Raw genomic sequence first — 21,660 nt, forward strand, 5'->3', positions numbered from 1 at the left:
TTGATATTTTAAAACATAGTCGTTAACTTCTAAATTGCACTAATGAAAACTAGCTGAGGCTGTGGTTGATTTTAGGAGATTACTTCTACACGTATAAATCTTCTGTCCTATAGAATTTCAAGAACCATATAGAGATAGCACTGAGTGACATGGTTTAGTGGGCATGGTGGCGATGGGTCAACAGCTGGACTAGATGACCTTAGTAGTCTCTTCCCCAGCTGTGGGGTTGGTCACCTCCTGCGACAGCACGGGAAGGGCCAGAGTTCCCCAGCCCATGGGCCTCTGGTTCTTCCTTGCTGGCATGACATCAGGCTTTCATTGCATAACCCAGCACTACATGGTTGCTATGAAGTCCATATGGGATTTTGGAAGTGTCACAAACAACAAGTAGAACGGCTGTTGTGGAAGGGGAGACAATGTGCAGTGATGAAACGACAGCACCTTCAGCAGCAGCCGTCACCTGCCACCAGCACGTGCATGGGGTTGTAGCCGGACTTGCACTGGTGGGGCAGCACTCCAGTACCGATGAAGACCAGGAGGCCTCCCACACCCCTAGGGTGAAATCGGAGTGATCAGCTCGCTCCCTGAGGTGCCTGTACACCAATGCACACAGCATGGGGAATAAGCAGGAGGAGTTAGAAATCCGTGTTTGGGCAGGAGATTGTGATCTTGTGGCAATTACAGACACACGGTGGGACAGCTCACATAGATGGAATGTGGTCATGGATGGCTGTGTCCTTCTCAGGAAAGAGACAGGCCAGCAAGGAGAGGTGCTGGAGTTGCTCCTTATGTGGGAGAGCAACTAGAATGTAGAGTGCTGTCCAGGGGTGGATGAGCAGTGAGTTAAGAGTTTGTGGGTGAGAATGAAGGGGCAGGCTGGCATGGGTGATACTGCAGCGCATGTCTACTACAGGCCACTGCATCAGGACAAGAAGTTGAGGCCTTCTTCAGGCAGCTGATAGCAGCCTCGCACTTACAGGCACTGGCAATCATGGAGGACTTTTTGCTGGAAGGCCTGCTCAGGCAGCCATCCACAGTCCAGGAGGTTCCTCCAGTGCACTGATGATAACCTGATGCAAATGGTGGATGAGCCAACTAGGAGAGGAGCGCTGCTGGACCTTATTCCCACTAACAAGGAAGGTCTGGTTGAAGTGATAAAGGCTGAGGGCAGCTTGGTTGCAGTGACCATGAGACGGGGGAGTTCAGGATCTCATGTGGCAGGAAAAGAATACCAAGCAGAATCACAGCCCTGGACTTCAGTAGGGCCAACTTTGGCCTTTTCAAGCAGTTGCTGGGGAAGTCCCCTGTATTCACTTCTTAGCCAAGATTCTGGCATTTAAAATGTTTTAATACATAATATATATAATTATTTTATTTTTAGCTCTTTCCTATTCATTCTTCTCCCGGCTCCACTCTCAAAGATAAAACTCTCTTATTCTCCTCCACATCTCGCTAGAAAAAGGAAAGTCTCAAGTTGTGACTGAGTAATTTTCGCCTCAAACAGACTCTGAGAGGAACAAAGAAAAGCTGCTTCCTCCGGGATCTCTCTGACAGAGGCAAGCTGCAACTGGGACCGCAGCAACAGCAAAGGCAGGAGTGCCAGTACCTGTCTGTGGGCTCAGGCAGCCAGAAGAATGTTGTCAATTGAGACTTCTGTGTGACAGTGGGGGAGGATGGCCACCACCTGGCACAGGAAGGGCATGAGCATGCTCTGCTGCATGGATGACGTGCAGCCGTGCAGGATGCAGACCATCAGTGGCACCTGAAAGAAGAAGGGGAGAAAGAATGACTTGCTGCATCCTTGACTCTGCAGGGCCTAACCATGCACATTCAGCACATGAGCAGCGCCTGCTCCCTTGACGTGCTGCTGAGGCCTTAGCCTAATTTCAGACCAGTGACCCTGTGAGTGCACTGTTAGCAAGCTTGGTGGTGATGAAAAACTGGGAGGAGTTGCTGACACGCTAGAAGGCTGTGCTGCCACCCAGTGAGACCTAGACAGGCTGGAGAGTGGGCAGGAAGAAATGTAATGAAATACAACAAGGGCAAATGTAGAGACTTGTGTCTGAGCAGAACAACGCCAGGTACCAGTATAGGTTGGGGACTGACTGTTGGAGAGCAGAATAGGGGAAAGGGACTTGGGGGTCCTGGTGGACAGCAGCGTGACCACGAGCCAGCAATGCAAGAAGGCCAGTGGCATCCTGGGGCATACCAGAAGGGGCATGGTTAGTAGGTCAAAAGAGGTTCTCCTCCCCTCTACTCTGCCCTGGTGAGACCACATCTGGAGTATTGTGTCCAGCTCTGGCCGCACTGTTCAAGAGGGATGGGGAACTGCTTCAGAGAGTCCAGCGCAGAGCACAAAGATGTTGAAGGGACTGGAACATCTCCCTTATGAGGAAAGGCTGAGGGAGCTGGGTCTCTTAGCTTGGAGAAGAGGAGACTGAGAGATGGCCTCATGAACGTTTATAAATATGGAAATAGTGTGTGTGTCAGGAGGATGGAGCCAGGCTCTTCTCAGTGACATCCAGTGATAGGACAAGGGGTAATGGGTGCAAGCTGGAACATAGGAGGTTCCACAGAAATATGAGAAAAACTTCATGGTGAGGGTAACAGAACACTGAACGGGCTGCCTAGAGAGATTTGTGGGGTCTCCTTCTCTGAAGACATTCAGAACCTGCCTGACTCATTCCTGTCTGACCTAAGCAAGGTGTTTCTGCTATGGCAGGGGGATTGGACTAGATGATCTTTTGAGGTTCCTTCCAAACCCTGACACTGTGATTCTCTGATTGAGTACTGGTATGGCAACGAGACGGCAGCTATTAAAATGAAGACTTGGAAAAAAAAATACTATTTTCACTTTTCAGCCAAGAATCAGGCATTTTATTTTTTTAAATAAATGATACACTATTTTTTAGCTCTTCCTCTTCTTCTTCTTTCTCTTTTCCTTCTTTCTCTTCTCTTTCACCTCTCCTCTCCTTCCTCTCTCTCCTCTCCTCTCCTCTCCTCTCCTCTCCTCTCCTCTCCTCTCCTCTCCTCTCCTCTCCTCTCCTCTCCTCTCCTCTCCTCTCCTCTCCTCTCCTCTCCTCTCTTCACTTATCCTGTCTTCTCTTCTCTTATCCTGTCTTCTCTTATCCTGTCTTCTCTTATCCTGTCTTCTCTTATCCTGTCTTCTCTATCCTGTCTTCTCTTATCCTGTCTTCTCTTATCCTGTCTTCTCTTCTCTTCTCTTATCCTGTCTTCTCTTCTTCTCTTCTCTTCTCTTCTCTTCTCTCTCTCTCTTCTCTTCTCTTCTCTTCTCTTCTCTTCTCTTCTCTTCTCTTCTCTTCTCTTCTCTTCTCTTCTCTTCTCTTCTCTTCTCTTCTCTCTTCTCTTCTCTTCTCTTCTCTTCTCTTCTCTTCACTAATCCTCACTTCTCTTCTCTTATCCTCTCTCCTCTCCTCTCCTCTCCTCTCCTCTCCTCTCCTCTCCTCTCCTCTCCTCTCCTCTCCTCTCCTCTCCTCTCCTCTCCTCTCCTCTCTTCTCTTCACTTATCCTGTCTTCTCTTCTCTTATCCTGTCTTCTCTTATCCTGTCTTCTCTTATCCTGTCTTCTCTTATCCTGTCTTCTCTTATCCTGTCTTCTCTTATCCTGTCTTTTCTTCTCTTCTCTTCTCTTCTCTTCTCTTCTCTTCTCTTCTCTTCTCTTCTCTTCTCTTCTCTTCTCTTCTCTTCTCTTCTCTTCTCTTCTCTTCTCTTCTCTTCTCTTCTCTTCCTCTTCTCTTCTCTTCTCTTCTCCTCTCTTCTCTTCTCTTCTCTTATCGTCTCTCCTCTCCTCTCCTCTCCTCTCCTCTCCTCTCCTCTCCTCTCCTCTCCTCTCCTCTCCTCTCCTCTCCTCTCCTCTCCTCTCCTCTCCTCTCCTCTCCTCTCCTCTCCTCTCCTCTCCTCTCTTCACTTATCCTGTCTTCTCTTCTCTTATCCTGTCTTCTCTTATCCTGTCTTCTCTTATCCTGTCTTCTCTTCTCTTATCCTCTCTTCTCTTATCATCTCTTCTCTTATCCTCTCTTCTCTTCTCTTCTCTCTTCTCTTCTCTTCTCTTCTCTTCTCTTCTCTTCTCTTCTCTTCTTCTCTTCTCTTCTCTCTCTTCTCTTCTCTTCTCTTCTCTCTCTAATCCTCTCTTCTCTTCTCTTATCCTGTCTTCTCTTATCCTGTCTTCTCTTCTCTTTTATTTTTTTAAATAAATGATACATTATTTTTTAGCTCTTCCTCTTCCTCTTCTTTCTCTTTTCCTTCTTTCTCTTCTCTTTCACCTCTCCTCTCCTCTCCTCTCCTCTCCTCTCCTCTCCTCTCCTCTCCTCTCTTCACTTATCCTGTCTTCTCTTCTCTTATCCTGTCTTCTCTTATCCTGTCTTCTCTTCTCTTATCCTCTCTTCTCTTATCCTCTCTTCTCTTATCATCTCTTCTCTTATCCTCTCTTCTCTTATCCTCTCTTCTCTTCTTCTCCTTCTCCTTCCCCTTCCCCTTCCCCTTCCCCTTCCCCTTCCCCTTCCCCTTCCCCTTCCCCTTCCCCTTCCTCTTCCCCTTCCCCTTCCCTCCTTTTCCCTCCCCTCCCCTCCCCTTACCTTCCCTTCCCCTTCCTTCCCTTCCCCTCTCCTCCCTCCCCTCCCTCTCCCCTCCCCCTTCCCGCCCTTCCTTCCTCTCCCCTCCCCTCCTCTCCCCTTACCTCCCTTCCCCTCCCTTCCCTTCCCTTCCTCCCCTTCCCCTCCCTTCCCTTCCCTTCCCTTCCCTTCCTTCCCTTCCCTTCCTTCCCTTCCCTTCCCTTCCCTTCCTTCCCCTTCCCTTCCCTTCCCTTCCCTTCCCTTCCCTTCCCTTCCCTTCCCTTCCCTTCCCTTCCCTTCTCTTCCCTTCCCTTCCTCTCCTCCCTCCCTTTCCCTCACTTCCCCTTCCCTCACTTCCCCTCCTCTCCTCTTTTCTTCTCTTTTCTCTTCCCTTCCCTTGCTTTTCCTTTTCTTTCTTCTCCTGGCTCTTGAAGATAAAACTCTCTTCTTCTCCTCATCTTGCTAAAAAAAGGAAAGTTTCAAGTTGTGACTGAGTCATTTTCTCCTCAGACTTTGAGAGGAACAATGAAAAGCTACAACTGGGTCTGCAGCAACACCAAAGGCAGGAGTGCCAAGTTAATTACCTGTCTGTGGGCTCAAAGCAGCAGAAGAAGTTGTTTCCTATGCATGGTAGCATCTGAGGATGTCCAATGCCTGGCTCAGGAAGGGATTGGACGACGTGCAGCTGTGCAAGATGTGGAGGATCATTGGCACCTGAAGGAAAGAGAGAAAAAACGACTTGCTGCATCCTTGACTCTGCAGGGCCTAACCATGCACATTCAGCACATGAGCAGTGCCTGCTCCCATGACATGATGCCAAGACCTAAAGCCTAAATTTCACACCAGTCACCCTGTCCAAGCCCTAGCTCTGCGCTCAGGCTGTGTCTCTCTAGCACAAGAGGTAAATGGCACAAGGCGTAGTGCAACAGACAGAAAGAGTCCAAGACATGTGGAAGAAAGTCTCTTACGTCCTGCCGGATGTCCTCTCTGTGCATCTGCAGAAACGTGATCAGCCACTTCCCAGCAGCACGCACACGCATTCCTTTGGCCTTCTGGAAGGTGTCCTTGATGGCCATCATGAAATCTATGGTGCGTTCCAGGGGGAAGTTTCTGCACACAATCTGCAGAGAAACAAGAAGCAGGAGAGATCCCATCACTGCTCTGTGGCAGCTCTTCAGCACATACAGCAGCCTTGAGGGCATTCTTAGTTCAGCAGCTAGCTGCTGGTCATTCAGGCGGCCATCACAGCGCTCCTACTGTCTCTACCCTGTTAGTCATATGGAAGGTGGTTGAGCATTCTCTCAGCTTCTCCACCCGTGGTGTTTGCTTATATGCAAAGCCTACCTCCAAAGGTCCACAGCCACAGTCACACACACACACACACACACACGTCATGGAATCGGCTGCTTGCACTTGGCACCTGAAGGCCAGACATAGCTCAGAGCCTCTTGCTACTTGCTGAGAAAAGCGATCTCAGGGTGGCAGCTCATTCTGGAAGTGGTGTGAGAGGCTGGAGGGAGCAGAGCGATGTGCAGAAGCCTACACATTGAGATTGCACCACCCCTTTTTGGGTCCACTTACCCTTGAGATTTTGGATGAGGTCTCGAGCTGAGAGATGGTGCTGCAATCATTCAGCCCCTCACACAGGCTCCTGATGTCTCCTGTCTTGACGACTTTGTTGGTTGCCTTGGCTGGAAAGCCCACGGGGAGAAAAGGGAAGTCATGCTTCTGGAAACAGAACCACTTTCCATGGGGGACAGACAGGATGGGGACAGGACAGGGTGGGAAGAAGAAGGCAGCTGCACATGGTGCCTCTCCCTCCTGTAAACTGGGCCCAGCCCGTAGGGCTCTGGTAGTGCTGTGGAGGAGAGCAGAGGGCTGGCACAGGGCTGCTCTACTCACCTTGGATGCGGAGAAGGGAGCTCAGACAGGTAACGGCCAACTGGCGGGATGTGGGCATGGGGTCACACGTCAGAGGGGCCAGCAATCCCACCAAGGAGCCAAAGAGCTTGCAGGCATCTCCTCTCTGCAGGAGTGAGAGGCAGAAGAAAAGCTGTAGGCAGCCCCAGCTCTCCCTAGCTTCTCCTGCCTGTGCTTGCCTTCCAGCTCAGGGGCACTGGGGAGGGAACCAGGGGCATGCAGTGGGGCTCTTTACTCACTTGAAGCTCTTCACAAGCAGCCAGCAGCTGGGAGCAGGTCTGCAGGGCCCTCTTGCGCTCCCACATGTTGTCTGAGGTCATTGCTCTCTGCAGGACGTGGGGCAGAGCATCTGTATCACTGCGGACATCTTTCCCTTCCTGCCATCCCTCTCCCAGCCCCTCCTTTCCAGGCACTTTCCCTCAGATCCTGCCCTGTGGCTCCTTGCGGCCGCCCGCCTCACTGAGCACCAGCACTGCTGCCCCCACTCTCTGCAGACACTCCTGCCTCCTAACCCAGGAGCTTTTCCTCAGCTGCAGCCTGCCAGGGGCTGCTCCTGCCTTTCCCCCTGCAGGGCCCATTTCTCTGCCCATTTCTGAGCTCGCAGTGAGCTGGCATGTCAGCAGGAGATTTCTCCCCCTCTCATTTTCCTCTCAGTCCCCAGATCTCTGTCCCCGCTATCCACAGGCACCATGCTTTCTCCCTTGCCCCACATGTACTCACATGGACTATGTTCTGGAAGAAGCCACAGGTGGTCTCTGTCTCAAGCAGGACCACCATGAGCCGGCCCAGAGCTTTCAATGATGTTTGCTGAAGCTGAAAGCAGAAGAGAGGATTGAGGTGTAGCAACACGGCTGCTGCCAGAGCATGGGCTGTGTGTGCTGAGGAAGGGCTCTGACTGAGAGATGTCTGGGAAAGTCACAGCAGGTTACCTGCAGGTACTGAGCTGCTTGCTTTGACTTCCTGATCTTCAGCATCATCTCCGCTGAAGGGTGGGTCACAATGTTCTTGCAGCACAGAAACAAAATGTCACACATGTCCTTGCTTCCTAAAAAGGGCTTCAGCTTGCTGACAGGAGGAAAAAAGGAAGAGAAAGCAGAAAGGGCCTTTATCAGTGCTGTCCAGGCTGGTTCCAATGAAATCTGAGTTTCTTCTAATGGACAGCTGCAAAGCCAACACCCCCAGGCGGTGCCTTCGGGAGCTACCCAAAATGGAGACCTCCATCCTGCCTTGTAACCCCAGAGGCTCCCACCCTTACCTCAACTGCTCCAGGGCCAGAACCACCTGGAGGGGCACTGGAGATACAGGGGTACCCAAGTAATACTTCTTCAGCAAGTCCTGCAAGTACCAGAGAGACACTGTCAAAGTGGGCAAGGGGCACACGAGAGCTCTTCTGTCCAGCCCAGAGACAGACACAACTGCCACACACCGGCCCCATCACTCACACATTTCCCACTGAGGCACTGCAGGATGCAGCAGATCCACAGCTGGTGCACCTAGCCCGCTGCCCAGCCACTGCCTGCCAGCACCCAAGGTCCCCACCAGCTGGAGCCATGTGGCTGAGGGAGACCTGTATGCCTCCAGGGAAGCGAGCCTCATGGCACAGCCCAAAACTCTGCTGCAGACAGCCCTGGCTCTAGGCACTCACCGTCAGGATCTCCAGCAGCTTGCCCTTCAAGGAGGGATTAAAGCAGGCAGAGTCACCCACAGCATGGAAAGCAGAGCTGACGTCAGTGATGCTCTGCAGCAGCGCAAGCTTGTTCTGCAAGTTCTGAGGCCCAAGAGAGGAGAACATTCTTTTAACTGTGGGAAGGGCCGAGGGCTGCAAGGGGAACATGAGGGGGCAACGCTAAGGGAAGGACTGGATGTTCATCTGGACACAAACCATTCCCCAGGGGACCTTTGGAAGAAGAAGGCCCATCACAGCATTCCCCCTCACACAGGGGCTGCAGCTGGGCACTTAGACACCCTGGCATAGTTTGAGCCCTCACCCGACAGCTGCAGCTGTAGAGCAGCAGGATGTTGCCCACAATGTCTCCCTCCAGATGGGCAAGCAGTTGTTCCTTGGAGGCTTTGAATGCCAAGCTGCCATGGGCGAGGATGAGAGCTCTGCGTGTGTCACAAGCTCTTGTGCTGTTCAGCTCCATCTGTGTGGGGAGAAATGCCTTGAGATAGTCACTCAACAGCCCCCAGTGCCACACGATGCACCTGGGCTCCCAAGGCAGGAGCTGCCATGAAAATAAGGCAGGAAAAAGCCAAGATGGAAACGCATAATGCTTTACCTTCTTCTGCCTGGAAATCCTCCCATTTCGGCCTGTGCACAGCCTGGACACAAACATGGTGAGTGTGTCCAGGACTGTGTGGAAGTTGCTCTCAGCGGCATGGCTGAGAAGAGAGATCATTCCCTGCACAAAAGAACAAGGGGTGTTAGGTGCAGGCCTGAACCAGCTGGCACAGCCAGCCACAGTGGCCAGGCTGGTCTTTGCCTGAAGGAAGAGGCAGCAGTGAGGAGATCAAAAGGCCCGGAGCAGGGCCAGGAGAAGCCCTCAGCCCAAGGGACAGACTGGGGATGCTGGCAGAAGCTGGTTGGAAGGAGAGCTCACCTGGACCTCAGATGGCTTCTCCATGTTTGCTTCCTCCAGGTGTTGCAGGAGCTTCTCTTGGACGTGGAGGACTTCCTGACAGGCTCCCAGTACTGTCCCCAGTGCCTTGTACAGGAAAGACTGCATGGGAACGGTGGGAAGGAAGAAGCTGAGATGAGGCAACAGCTTGACCTGCTGGGAGAGGGCCAGGTGGGAAGGACCCACGGTCCCTGGGAGATGCTGAGAGCAGCTGCAGGGCCGAGCTTTAGCCAGCCCTGGGCAGTTTGCTGGGAAAGGCCCTCTGGGGGGCACAAGCCAGGGAAGCAGCATGAGCAGCCCATGTGGGCAGAGCACCAGCCACAGCCACAGCCCCAGTTGGGCACCTGCGACTGCACCGCTGGGTAGAGCTGGGGGCAACCCACCTTTTCCCCAGAGCTGCTGGGAGAGCTGCTCAGCCACTGGCTGAGCTCGCAGCTGAGTCCCTTAGTCCAGGCCTCATCCTCCATGGTGTCCAGTGATGCCCTCAGGAACTGTTGGAGAATGGGAGAAGCCAATGTTCCTTGCCTATTCCCACATTCCTAAGTCACCACAGCCTTCTGGGGACAGGTGCCTGGAAGAACAGCCCCTCTCCCAGCTCCACCCAGCATTCCCTCCATTCAAGCTGCCTGCCACTTTTCTCTTAAGACCCCCCTTGGGCTTGGGACAAAGAGGAAGAAGCAGTGCCACAGTGGCAGGCAGCTGCTTTGCAGCAGCATTTGAGAGGCTGTTCCTGTCCCATGGTGGCTTATGGGAGTGGGGCTTCTCGAGGCAGGCAAGCATTTCTCTGCACCATGCCTTCTGGCAATGCTGTACCTTTAGCAGACGGTGCTCCCACTCTGCAGAGCTTGGGACGCTCTCATCTTTCCCTGCACAGCAACAGGAAGCAAAAGACACTTGCTTGGGATCAAGCCACGAAAGAGCTGATGCAAACCTAGCTTGGTCTGGGCACTCAGCACTGCTAAGCTGGGACCCGCACCCCCTCCACAATGACCCATCCCTCCCCACAAACATGGTCCCCACAGGAACACAGAACTAACTGCTCCAAGACTGCTGTCTGAGGGGATGTGAAAGGCCCATCCGTGTCCTGGAATGGGTAGATCCCCAGGGGGAAAGGTCCCTGGGCCTCAGTGCTGTCTCCCTGGAATGGGAACAGCAGCAGAGCAAGCACTGGGCCGCAGGCCATGCTTCCCCTGAGCCATGCAGCAGAGCTCTATTTTCATTCCTCCCCTTCCCTGCCTCCACATCTTCTTCCCCACCAGCACTTTACCTTCAAGGCACCGCAGCAGCAGGGGGATCTCAGCAGCCCATGTGGCCCCCACAGCTCTGTGGATCTTGCTGTGGAGGTGTTGCATGAGCATCAAGGCAGCGGCTTGGAGTTCACTGCCTGCAAAAGGGCTCCCTGCCACCACCTGAGCAAGAGCAAGGAGAAGCAGGGTCAATTCTGCAGCAAGGGCAGCAGTTTGCTCCAGGAGGGAAGTCCTGGTGGGCAAGGTGCAGCCAGCAGCTTTGCCCATGGTGCTGCAAGCCCGGAAAAAGAAAGTCATCCTCATGGGGGAGATAGGTGCTGGCACCCTTGGCCATGCTGCTTCTTTCTTGGGGCTCGTGGAAACAGCCTCTGGAGCATCTACTCACCAACAGGCGTGCCAGCAGTGTCTGCGGAGTCAGCAGCGGGCCTGTGAGGAGAAAGAAGTACTGGGTGAGATGCCAAGACATGCTGCGCTCTGCCACACACACCTGCACTGTCCCTTTTGGGTGCTAATGGGTCAACAGAGCTCACTGGGGCAGTTTCTGCTCCTACCTTGAAACATGGAGCTGAGGAAATGGGGATCCAGTTCTTCTGGATCTATCTCCTGCACTGTCAGGTCCCCTCTCTCAGCCAGGGTTTGCACACAGCGGGAGATCGGGATCAGCATGCCCGTGTACTGGGCTGGCACCACATACAGCAGCAGCCGCGGCCAGAAGAGCTGTAAGAAATGAGGCAGTTGAGCATGTCAGCTTTCCTGCCTCTGCTCAGAGATGAAGAGGACTCTGTGAATTTCCCCGAGCCTTGTGTGCTTCAGAGCACGTTGGAGGACAGACCTGGGGTGTTGGAATGGGAGGAGGAACATGCGGTGCGAAGGCAAGGAACAGCAGCAGGGCAGACTGCAACTTACTTTGGTCACCCCTCTCACAGAGAAATCCAGTGACCCCAGGATATCCATGCACAGCTCTTGGAGAGCTCCTTCTTCCTGGGCTTCCTGGACAGAAAGGGTTCCGGCTGCCTGCACAACAGTGTTGTTGGAACACTGGTTACTCTCAGTTCTCAGGAGCCTCTCAGGATGCTCAGATGGGCCACAGCTGTGCTTCTGTGCCAGTCTCTGAGCAGCACGGGTCTTCCAAAGGAAGATGCTGCCCACTGTCCTTACCCTTCTTTCTGTGGTGCGGCTGAACTCGCTGAAGATGTGTCCCACCACATCCCAGGCTGAGCAGCTCCAGGCATTAACACCGAGCAGATCCCTGACTAAGTGCATGACGGCCCTCCTCACCTGCCAGGAGTCAATTGTGGCTTTGATTTTCCTGCTCAGAAGTCAAAGGGAAGCCACCTGCTCATTGGGGCAGCCCTTTGGGCATGAGCAGAGACAACAAGAGCAAAGGTGAAGTCTTGGCTCCTCAGGTGAGGGCTAGGCCTTAGCACCAGGTGGTGAGCTCTCCCTACACAGCACAGAGGCCTGCCCACTCTCTCCACAGGAACCATCACAACCAAGTGGTCAGGGCCCCCTCACTTCCCTGGGCACCCCAGCCCTGCCCGAGGACACTCTCCCAAACCATCTTACCTGCATCCTGGGTCCAGCCTCCCTCTCACCACCCAGCTGTGCCTGCAGAAACAGGACTGTTTCCTCTGGGCAGATCCGGGCTGCGGGGAGGAAATCCCACACTGTGTTAGCAAGCAACTCATGTTCATTCCAGAGGTTTGCAAGAGAGGTTTTGGCCAGGGCACCACCAAGGATCACCAAATCTTCTCTCCTTACCCTGCAGCAGGATGCAGTGAGTCAACTCAGCTCTGTCAGCTTCACTGTGCTGCTTGCTGTCATCAGAGAGCTGTGGGAACAAGGTCCATTTTAGAAAATCACATCAGCACTGAGGGTGGAAAAGAAACTGTGCTGCCAGCTCTCATCTCCCTCGGCACCCTCGGGAAGAGGACATGCAGACAAAACACAGCCTGCTCCACAACATCCCTGGGGGCACACACACAGCTCTGGAGCAGCCATAGGTATGCAGGAGGTCAGGCTGAGCAGCCATCAGAGGCTCAGAGCTCCACAGTCCTCCTGAAACTTAGCCAGGAGGGAAACTGCTGTGGGTGCAAGGATAGGCTCCCCTTACCTGGTAGAACACAGCGCTGGTGATGGCCAGAAACTTGTCCTTGGGGATGACGGACTGAACTCCCTCTAAAGCCTCCAGGAAGATAGTGAGGCTCTGCAAGAGACCAGGAGGAAGAAAGGGCTGAAGCCACATCTAGCCACTTGGGAGCAGAAAAACTGATTCCCAATGGTTTATCCACTGGGAGAAGCTCCCGCACAAGTGTTCTGGTTTGTCCCCCTCTCCCTGCAGCACCAAGAGAGTCTCTCTGCTCTCAACCAAGTCTGTCTGGGCATCGTTTGCAGGCATTTCCCACCCGGCAGCCCTCTTCTCCCCTATCAGATGCAAATGAATGTGGTCCCCCTGACTGTTAGCATAGAGCTCCTCAGGCACTCAGAACCCAGCAGTGGTGGTGGTTGTAGTGAAGCCACCAGTCCCTGAGAGATGGGCCCCAGTGACTCCTGGCTCTCTTCTGCCTTCTGTCTGGGTTGTTCCTTCCTTGACTGAAGAGCTCAGGAAGCCTCAGACCCCCCCTGTACACCTATTCTTTCTTTCTCCAAGGGCTCCCCTTCTCCTCCCTGCAACCCCTGACCCCTCATGGCCCCACCTCCACACTGAACCCTGCACATCTCACCTTGTTCCCCCTGCAGGTGTCTTGGACCTCCTGATATGAGTGCACTAACTGGAGGAGCTGCTCCCAGACATGCTCTCGAGGCAGCTCCTCTTGCAGGAGGACAGTCATCATGGCAGTCACAACCTCAAGGACGGCCTGTTTGTCCTGGAGAGGGATGGCAGAGGTGCAACATCAAAGACTGAAGGTCTGCCCTTCCAACAGAGAGGGCTTTCTCTTTCCATTCCCCTTCCCCATTCCCCCATGCCCAGCAGGAGATGGGCTCGCTCTGGAGGGCAGGGAGGTATTCCTGACACCCTTATCCCCAGCTCTCCCTGCCACAATGCCTTGACATGCAGCTGCTTCCCGGCAGGGAGATCCAGCCCTGAGCACAGAGCCAGTTTGGGGCTCTTTGCAGAGCCAGCCCACTCCCTCTCATCACCCCTCTGCTCTCAGCCCACTGGGTACAGACAGAGCTGCCAAATGGATGCCCCCACTGACATCCTGGGCTGGGAATGCAGCAGAGCTCACCTTTTCCTCTTTGCAATCCTGCCAGTTTCTCAGCACAGTGAAGAAGAGCTGGGAAAGACTCTTGTAGATCTGTTCTTTCCCCATGGCAGGCCAAGAACATCGTTCTCCGGAGCACAAGTGAACCTTGACTCCTTCCAACCACTGTTTCACAACTGAAAAAAGTAAACAAAAAAGAAAAATGAATGATTATTTTTAAAAAACAAGAGTAAAGGGAGCCTATGAGACTCTGCAGCAGGGTGAGATGCGAGGGCTGTCCCGAGCCCCCCTGCTCTGCTGCTGGCACTCACCAGTACAAACGATGTGCAGGCTCCGGCCGCTCTTCACCTGGCCCACCATACTGCACAGGCCAGCCAGCGTCAGCCGCATGTAGGAGATGCACTGTGGAGCTGCAGAGAGGAAGGAGAGATCCAGGGTCAGAGCCTCAGCAGTGAGGGAGGAGGGACTGCAGCTCTGCAGCCCCCAGCGCAATGCAGATTACATGCAGAGGGGAGAGACCCCTTTGCCAGGTTGTCATTGATGTCAGGAGGCTGAGGGCACTCTACCATAGCTACTGAAAAGTTTGCTCAGGGTGATGAGCACAAACTCCTTGGACATCTCCCCTGCGGCCTTCAGTTGTCCCTGGAGCTCGGCCATTACCAGACTGAAGTGCGTCCGGGCCAGAGCCACCAGGACGTTGCTGGCAGCCGTCCTCACACTGTCTGTCACTCCCTGAAAAAGAGCCACTGGTGACACACAGCACAGGAGGCTGCCTGAGACCTTCCCTTGGGAGGGCAAAGCCACCACTATCCGCCAGCAGAACACCAGCGTGGGCAGACGGCTCCCTTTGCCTTTGGGAGTGACCTCTCACCTGGGCTGCTGTCAGGTCCTGGGACACCTCTGCCAGCAGCCGGTTCACCACTCCGCATGGTGGGCGGCCGTCGTCGTCTTCCCAGAGGACACTCTCGAGCTCGTAGTAAACCTGAGCTCGGTCACCCTGGGGACAGGGATCAGACATGTTTTGCTTTGCCCTTGTTCCCGGGGAGCCACCCGCTGCCACCCATTGCTGTGCCAATGTGCTTCTGGGGCCTGGCACCCATGGGACCGTGGCACTGGACCGGGGCAAGGACTGATGGTTGGATGTCCCTAGCTCACCTCCTGGTCTTGGAGGCGCTGCAGCAGCGATGTCGCAGCACAGGCAGGGACAGGGCTTGCCACCCTGCCTCTCCCTCTGCGACGTGTACATCTGGGCTTGCAGCCCACACAGGCAAAGAGACCTGGAAGGAAAGAGCAGAGTTGCTGGTGTTGCTTGGAGCCAGGGCCGAGCATCCAGCCAGCTCTGGGAGGAACTCTCCTCCAGCCCCATGGCGTGGGGTGAGCTGCGTTGGAACATGTATGGTCAGCGGGGAGACAGGATAGAGAGCCTTCCTGTTGCTGGGGTGCTGGGGAAACCATGGTGGGCAGCTGCACTCAGCAGAGCAAGGACAGTGCTGCTGGCACATCCTAAACAGACACTGGCGGCACACACGTGCTCCGGCAGTGTCACTGTGTCTGGAGAGGTGGAGGGACCTCACCTCGAAGGGCTCTCAGCCGCTCCATCACTACAGAATATGTCCCGAAAGACACAACGCTCTCTCTGGGTCCTACTCCAGCGGGTCCCACAAGAGACTGGGCCACCGCTCCCACTGCTGCTGCAGGGGTGTAAAGACATCAATTGTGACATCACACAGAGGAGTGTCACTTCACAGAGAATGACGTGCCCTGGGCTGCATCCTGCAATGATCATATTTTACGATCAGCTCATGTGTCTGTGGAACTGACCCCTAGAATTAAGTCTCAAAGTCAGAAAGAATTGTTCTTGTGGTATTATTAGATAAGTGTTTTTCTAAAGAGCCTTCGATCTACAGATTTCTAAGAACACTCTGAGATTAATTCTGTGCCTAAGTTTGATTTCTAAACGTTTTTAGGACAAATACATGCAGGACAACACAGAAAATAATAGCTGTTGTGTAATGCATACATGTAAATCCAATTAAAAATAACTTTCTGTGCTGGTATCTGTTTGTATAAAGGCTAAAGACAGGTGAGAAGAAACAGAGAGCCTACCTCCCAACACACACGCACGCACAGGCTGGGGGGAGCAGAGCGATGTGCAAAAGCCTACACGCTGAGATCACACCTTTTTGGGTCCACTTACCCTTGAGATTTTGGATGAGGTCTGGAGCTGAGAGGCAGTGCTGCAATCATTCAGCCCCTCACACAGGCTCCTGGTGTCTCCCATCTTGATGACTCTGTTGCTTGCCTTGGTTGGAAAGTGCATGGGGAGAAAAGGGAAGTCATGCTTCTGGAAACAGAACCACTTTCCATGGGGGACAGACAGGACAGGGTGGGAAGAAGAAGGCAGCTGCACATGGTGCCTCTCCCTCCTGTAAACTGGGCCCAGCCCGTAGGGCTCTGGTAGTGCTGTGGAGGAGAGCAGAGGGCTGGCACAGGGCTGCTCTACTCACCTTGGATGCGGAGAAGGGAGCTCAGACAGGTAACGGCCAACTGGCGGGATGTGGGCATGGGGTCACACGTCAGAGGGGCCAGCAATCCCACCAAGGAGCCAAAGAGCTTGCAGGCATCTCTTCTCTGCAGGGGCAAGAGGCAGGAGAAAAGCTGTAGGCAGCCCCAGCTCTCCCTAGCTTCTCCTGCCTGTGCCTTCCCACTCATGTGCAGCTGGGCGGAGCTCGCCTTCCAGCTCAGGGGCACCAGGGAGGGAGCAGGGTTCAGTGGGGCTCTTTACTAATTTGAAGCTCTTCGCAAGCAGCCAGAAGCTGGGAGCAGGTCTGCAGGGCCCTCTTGCTCTCCCACATGTTGTCTGAGGTCACTGATTTCTGCAGGACGTGGGGCAGAGCATCTGTATCACTGCGGACATCTTCCCTCATTGGCACTGTCTTTGTGCTAGAACAGCTATCATCTAGAAAGCAACTAACTAGTTTCACTGGGTTTGTCCCGCTCAGTTTACCTAAGTGGTAGATTAGGACAGTCACCGTGTTTCATTTATCTATCTCCTCCCTTTTATTTTGCCAGTAGATAGTGCTGCTGCTCACACTAGTCACTTGAGCAGGTTCTCATCCCCTTTCTATGAGAGCAGCTTCTCTGGGGTCCTGGGCATTTACTTTTGAATTCTTCTAATTTAATGTAATGCCAGTGGAAGCAGGAGGAATAGATGTGTGATCCTACCTTTAATCCCAAAGGTTAAATCAAGCCTGGGTAGCGAAAGCTTGAATTTCCTTGTCTTTCGGAAGCACATGTGAGGCAGATCTGTCCTTGACTGTCCTGATGAGCCCCCCAAGGACAGCATGTATTACAGCATGGTCTGCTGCCAGATTTGGAGCCACCAGACAGCCCCATTGTCTGACTGCTGGCTGCGTTCATTCTGAGCCAAGAACCAAGGAAAAGATCCTGCTTGTCCACTATGTGTTGCTCAGTCTCAGCCTGGTTGCAAAGGGCTGAGAGGTGGCATGTTTGGAAACCTTGCCATGGTATGGCCATCTCCCTTCTTCAGCACTCCCACATCCTGTTTGTTTAGTTAGCCAGTACTCTTAGCTTTGTTTCCTTTTGTTTTTAGCTTCTAAAAGCATTTTTGTAGAGTGGAAGGGCTTTTTCCTCCCAAGAAAACAACAGTACTTAACATGTGTGAGATGCTTTTCGCCTTTCAATCAAACCCAGTTAACTAATTAATCCTTACAACATTCCTAAGAGAAAAGCAAACATTATCTCATTTTTGCACGTGGGGAAACTAAGGCAGAAAGGTGAAGCAAATTGCTTAAGGCTGGTGAGAGATTTAGGATCACAAACACAGGAGTTTTCCAGCTCCTGGTGCTGCATTCAGGCAAGCAGAGCAGTGGGTAACAACAGGCTGCAGGCATGACCTCCCCTGGAAGCAATAGTGTTGCTGTGAGATATGAAGAGAGGCTGATGCTCAGAGCTGGGGAGATGTGGAGGAGGGACAAGTAGACAAGCCCTGTCTCTGTAATCGGGTTATCTAGATTTACCCGTGATAGAGGCTGCTGCCCCTAGAAGAAGGGAAATGAACAAAAACAATGGCAGCAATCTAAGGAAAGAACTGATTTTACTAAATACGACTAATATTGGAATACAAGGTGACACAATATGATACAATATAACTACAACCACTAAATCAAACAAGGCAGAGAAAAAGAAAGAGAGAAAAAGAGTCCCGGAGAACCGGGGGCCTACTGCAATCTCTAGGCGACAGGCTGGAACGTTGCTGATAGAGCGAGACGGCAGGGATGGAGCGCTCCAAAGCGATAGACAGAGCGAAAAGAAGGACGTTCCAGCCTGGGAGCGAGATTATATATGTGTCCTCCTCCTCTGGTGATTCGTCTCTGGCCGCGTTGTCCCCTGGGATATGTAGTTTCCTCCAAGAGCTGAGTACTCGGGATGCTGCCATTCCACAGATCTGGAGCATGAACCTTCCACACTTCCGCATACCCTCTGTTACACTTCCACATACCCTCTGTTACACTTCCACATACCCTCTGTTACACTTCCACATACCCTCTGTTACACTTTCTTATACCACCAAAACAGTTTACCACTATTTGTACCCTCAGTTAATGATTCATACCGCACATGATGTCATGATGTAGAATATTGACAGCACAAAACCATGACAGTCTCTTTCCTGGTTCAAGTCCTGATCTAACTGTGCTCAGTTGCTGCATGTGAGCTAGCTGCATAGAATGTACAGCAAGGGGAGCTGCAGGATGCAGCTGAAAGGAGTTTTGCAGCAGCTGTGGCAAGGTAGGGCCTGTAATTGGGAGGTGACACGAAGATAGAGTCCTGCATCTCCTGCAAAGATATAACAGAGACATGATGTTCTATGCCTGTCATCCAGGGGAATAAATAAGAACATTCCTCTGCCTGTCCTAGGGTTCTTCCATCTCAAGAGAGGATGTGAGCAACTTTTCTGCTAAATATTTTTTACTGGTACTGCGCTCATTCAGTTTATAGCAATTCCACTTGTTCCAGAATGACAATGAGCAGCTTTATCACAGCACTCAACAGGGAGCCAAGTTCTAGCACTGACAGCCGTGCACTGAGAGACACTGCTGTGGCTTCAGAGGAGCTGCTCAGGCTTTTTGCTACTGCAGCTCTGCACTGAACCAGCCTCAAATATCTGTCTATGGACCAGCTGAGAGGGAAATGAGAGCATCTGTGCAGCAAGCAGCAAGGAAACTTTGCTCTACCATCAGCCAACACTATCAAAGGGAAGACTGCAGCAGCACTTTGGTCTTTTTAACAGCAAGCATTCCTGCTTTTACTGAACAGGAGGACTGGTGACGGAGGAATTAACATCGTCCCTCCAAACTGTCAAATCTTTCTTCTAGTTATGGGGTCCCTGCTTTAAAACAAAGCAAAAAGAGAACCAGGAATATGGCAGGTGAGTGCCAATGATTTTTAGCTCTGCACTGGGGCAAATTGTGCCAAGTCTTTTGTGAGAGAAGGACGACAGAGGACAATCCATCAGCGCAGCATGCATCAACGTATTAAAAAAATGCAAGTAGTGGGGAAAGCTTTTAATTTGAATGATATCGGTGCCCACAAGCACGACAATAATTAAAGGTCTGCCAGCACAGCTATTATACATTCTGGTTTAGTGCATTTAATATCTCAGTTGCTTCAAATCAGATCAGCCTGATGGCTGGCAAGTGTGTTTCCACTCTGGATGCAAATCAAAGTCGCGCACACCGTTCTGAAGCTTCACTTCAAGAGTGGGACTTTTTTGCATAGGACAGGACAGACTGTCCTTCATCCTTATTGTGCAGCTCTGTGCTGCTGGTACGCTTCCACCTCAGGAAAGAGGAGAATGAATGATTCTCCTTAGGGTTAGACATCAGAGACATTGTGTCCTACTTGAGAGTCATTTTCCTGCTCTTCCGAACTTCCTTTCTGTCCTTTCCTGGGCAGATATGTACTCTGTGGCATAGCTCAGATGCACCCTCCCTTTTGGGTCACCATTAGGGCAAGCAAAGGGATGCAGTCCTTCCTTCCCCTCCAGTCCCGTGCTGGTAGCTGACAGAACAACCTGAACTGCATTGCATTCACATCATCCTTGATAAGCTTGTGAGGCTGCAGCCATCTCTAACAGGGGAGGGTGGGCAACCAAGAGTTTCCCTTCCATCTCCTGATGCTTTTATTCTTGCAGAACCGTGGGACCTCCTTGCAAAACTAGGAACTTGGCACAGAACCAAGGTGGACTGAAATAAACGATCACTTTTGCAAATAGTAATTTACAGCACCATGTAAAACAAGCCAACAACTTGTTTTAATTTTGAGAAGGTGAGGAGGAAGCAAGAGACTAGCAAGCTGTATGACTAGCTTTACTACGAACACTTAGCTTTCATGTCTCCCACTTCCTTCACACTCTGCCTTCCCTTTCAGATTGTAACCCTATGAGGGCAGGAGCTGTCTCTCATAAGTTTTTACATAGATCTAAGCACAACAACCCTCTTTGGATCCTTCCAGCCCTACTGATGTACAATTGGAGGTGATGTTCTAGACCAGTGTTCCAACTCATATGACACTGAAAGTGCCCCTGAGGTCAGAGGGAGACAGCACATGCTGAGGCCTGGGGAACATGAAGGAGCAGAGCAGTTAAATGGCTGGAGGTCGGCAGTTAGATCAGTGGGTCTGACATCACCCAGCAAAAGTGTGACCTTGTCAGGATTAATAAGTGGAAGGTTCGAGAGAGTCTGATGGGGAACAGGAGAGAGGGAGGGAGGTTAAATGAGGGTATTGATAGACAAACAAATACAAGGGTTAAAAAAATCTGATGGCGGTTTTCTTTGCCAGTTTAGCATCTGCTCTTGTACCAATTCAGTCTCTTGGAAATTGCATTTGAATAATTCTTTTCCCCCTAAGAGACATGGTAAATGACTGTGCATGCACTTCTAGACTATTGTGAAGGCAAGATAAATTATAAAAGCATTTGAAGAAAATGTTTCATTGTATATTCGCAGTGGACTAGGGAAGGAATGCATCACAGGTTCATGTAAGGCAGAAAACCCCTCTTTGGTGGTGAAAAGTCTCTTCTGTTGTCCTAGTTTGGTCACACAGCACACCCTTGTTTTGAGAGTACTCTCATGTCTTTACTTCTCCTCAGGGAGGTATGATTTCATAGAGCAGCCTTTCAGCAGGAGACATTAATAAGGGCTCTGTCTGCTTGCCCCGTTTCATGCACACTGTGGGGGCTGATTAAAGCTTTTCACACTCTGTCGAATGGTTCAAGTTATTTGGAACAGGTATCTACTTTAGCAATTTAGTGTGCTGGAATGGTATTTTTGTGGTGTAAGTTCTCCTTGCCTCCTGACTTGGAGTCTTGCAGTTGCATTCGAGCATCAGGCTGGTCATGGCAGTGACCATCTCTGTGCCATTTCTCTCTTAGCACCACTGCGGTGGATTACACCAGTGTGTCCACACAGCATCTGAAATCAGACCAGCCTTGTCCCAGAACACACAGGACTGAAAGCAACCCCAGCCCTGGTCAAGCACTGTTGGCTAGGTTCCATTGTTAGCTAATGGACAGCATGAAACAGCATCAGTTTTAGTGACTACGCTGTTAATTTTAATAAGAGTTCTGTTTTATGCTGATCTCTGTAATGATTAGTTTAAATATTGCTGCTTGCTATTAATTGGTGGCTGCGCCGTCTGCCTGGCTGCATGCTGCCAATGCACCGTGCTGGGGCTGCTCCCAGCAGCAAGCTCTGCCAAGCAGAGCCCATGTGCAGGCAGGCTCGTGCAAAGAGCTGCGGTCTGACAGGAAATCAGAGCAAGCACGCTTCCATTTCTGTTGTGCCCCCACCCTCAGGGTGTTATTACCCAAACCTGGGCAGCATGTCTGGTTATACCTGTTCTCCAGTGCTGTAGTGCACTGGCCCGTACTACCTACTCTTTTTCATTCCTTCCTTGCTTATCTGCTGGATTTGGTACATTGGAGGTGCCCTGAGCCTTCCTTCCCTGAGTCTGCTCCCTTTCCACTGCATCCAGCTCTCATCATTCCAGCTCTGATGTAAGCTGCTTCTTTGCCG

At 52.0% G+C, this 21,660-nt stretch overlaps 1 protein-coding gene across 1 annotated transcript in view; it reads right to left on the reverse strand.

Moving 5' to 3' along the window:
- Nucleotides 1–15,160, reverse strand: part of LOC140253668 (maestro heat-like repeat-containing protein family member 2B) — an 18,231-nt gene extending 3,071 nt beyond the window's left edge. Inside the window, exons 1-28 of the mRNA XM_072339443.1 lie at nt 15,136–15,160; nt 14,717–14,838; nt 14,433–14,558; nt 14,128–14,293; nt 13,873–13,971; nt 13,586–13,737; nt 13,079–13,222; nt 12,469–12,561; nt 12,117–12,186; nt 11,922–12,001; nt 11,514–11,633; nt 11,262–11,369; nt 10,907–11,072; nt 10,741–10,781; nt 10,376–10,517; nt 9,922–9,974; nt 9,492–9,599; nt 9,091–9,210; nt 8,770–8,892; nt 8,479–8,634; nt 8,136–8,309; nt 7,746–7,825; nt 7,420–7,555; nt 7,211–7,303; nt 6,730–6,816; nt 6,473–6,596; nt 6,152–6,261; nt 5,539–5,691 (exon numbers count right to left, since the gene is read on the reverse strand). Of these exons, the coding sequence (XP_072195544.1) occupies nt 5,539–5,691; nt 6,152–6,261; nt 6,473–6,596; nt 6,730–6,816; nt 7,211–7,303; nt 7,420–7,555; nt 7,746–7,825; nt 8,136–8,309; nt 8,479–8,634; nt 8,770–8,892; nt 9,091–9,210; nt 9,492–9,599; nt 9,922–9,974; nt 10,376–10,517; nt 10,741–10,781; nt 10,907–11,072; nt 11,262–11,369; nt 11,514–11,633; nt 11,922–12,001; nt 12,117–12,186; nt 12,469–12,561; nt 13,079–13,222; nt 13,586–13,737; nt 13,873–13,971; nt 14,128–14,293; nt 14,433–14,558; nt 14,717–14,838; nt 15,136–15,160 (3,171 nt within the window). The remainder of the gene's footprint in view (nt 1–5,538; nt 5,692–6,151; nt 6,262–6,472; nt 6,597–6,729; nt 6,817–7,210; nt 7,304–7,419; nt 7,556–7,745; nt 7,826–8,135; nt 8,310–8,478; nt 8,635–8,769; nt 8,893–9,090; nt 9,211–9,491; nt 9,600–9,921; nt 9,975–10,375; nt 10,518–10,740; nt 10,782–10,906; nt 11,073–11,261; nt 11,370–11,513; nt 11,634–11,921; nt 12,002–12,116; nt 12,187–12,468; nt 12,562–13,078; nt 13,223–13,585; nt 13,738–13,872; nt 13,972–14,127; nt 14,294–14,432; nt 14,559–14,716; nt 14,839–15,135) is intronic.
- Between the last annotated feature and the right edge of the window lie 6,500 nt (nt 15,161–21,660).

This window comes from Excalfactoria chinensis, chromosome 1, assembly GCF_039878825.1.
Source record: "Excalfactoria chinensis isolate bCotChi1 chromosome 1, bCotChi1.hap2, whole genome shotgun sequence".
NCBI classification, from domain to species: domain Eukaryota; kingdom Metazoa; phylum Chordata; class Aves; order Galliformes; family Phasianidae; genus Excalfactoria; species Excalfactoria chinensis.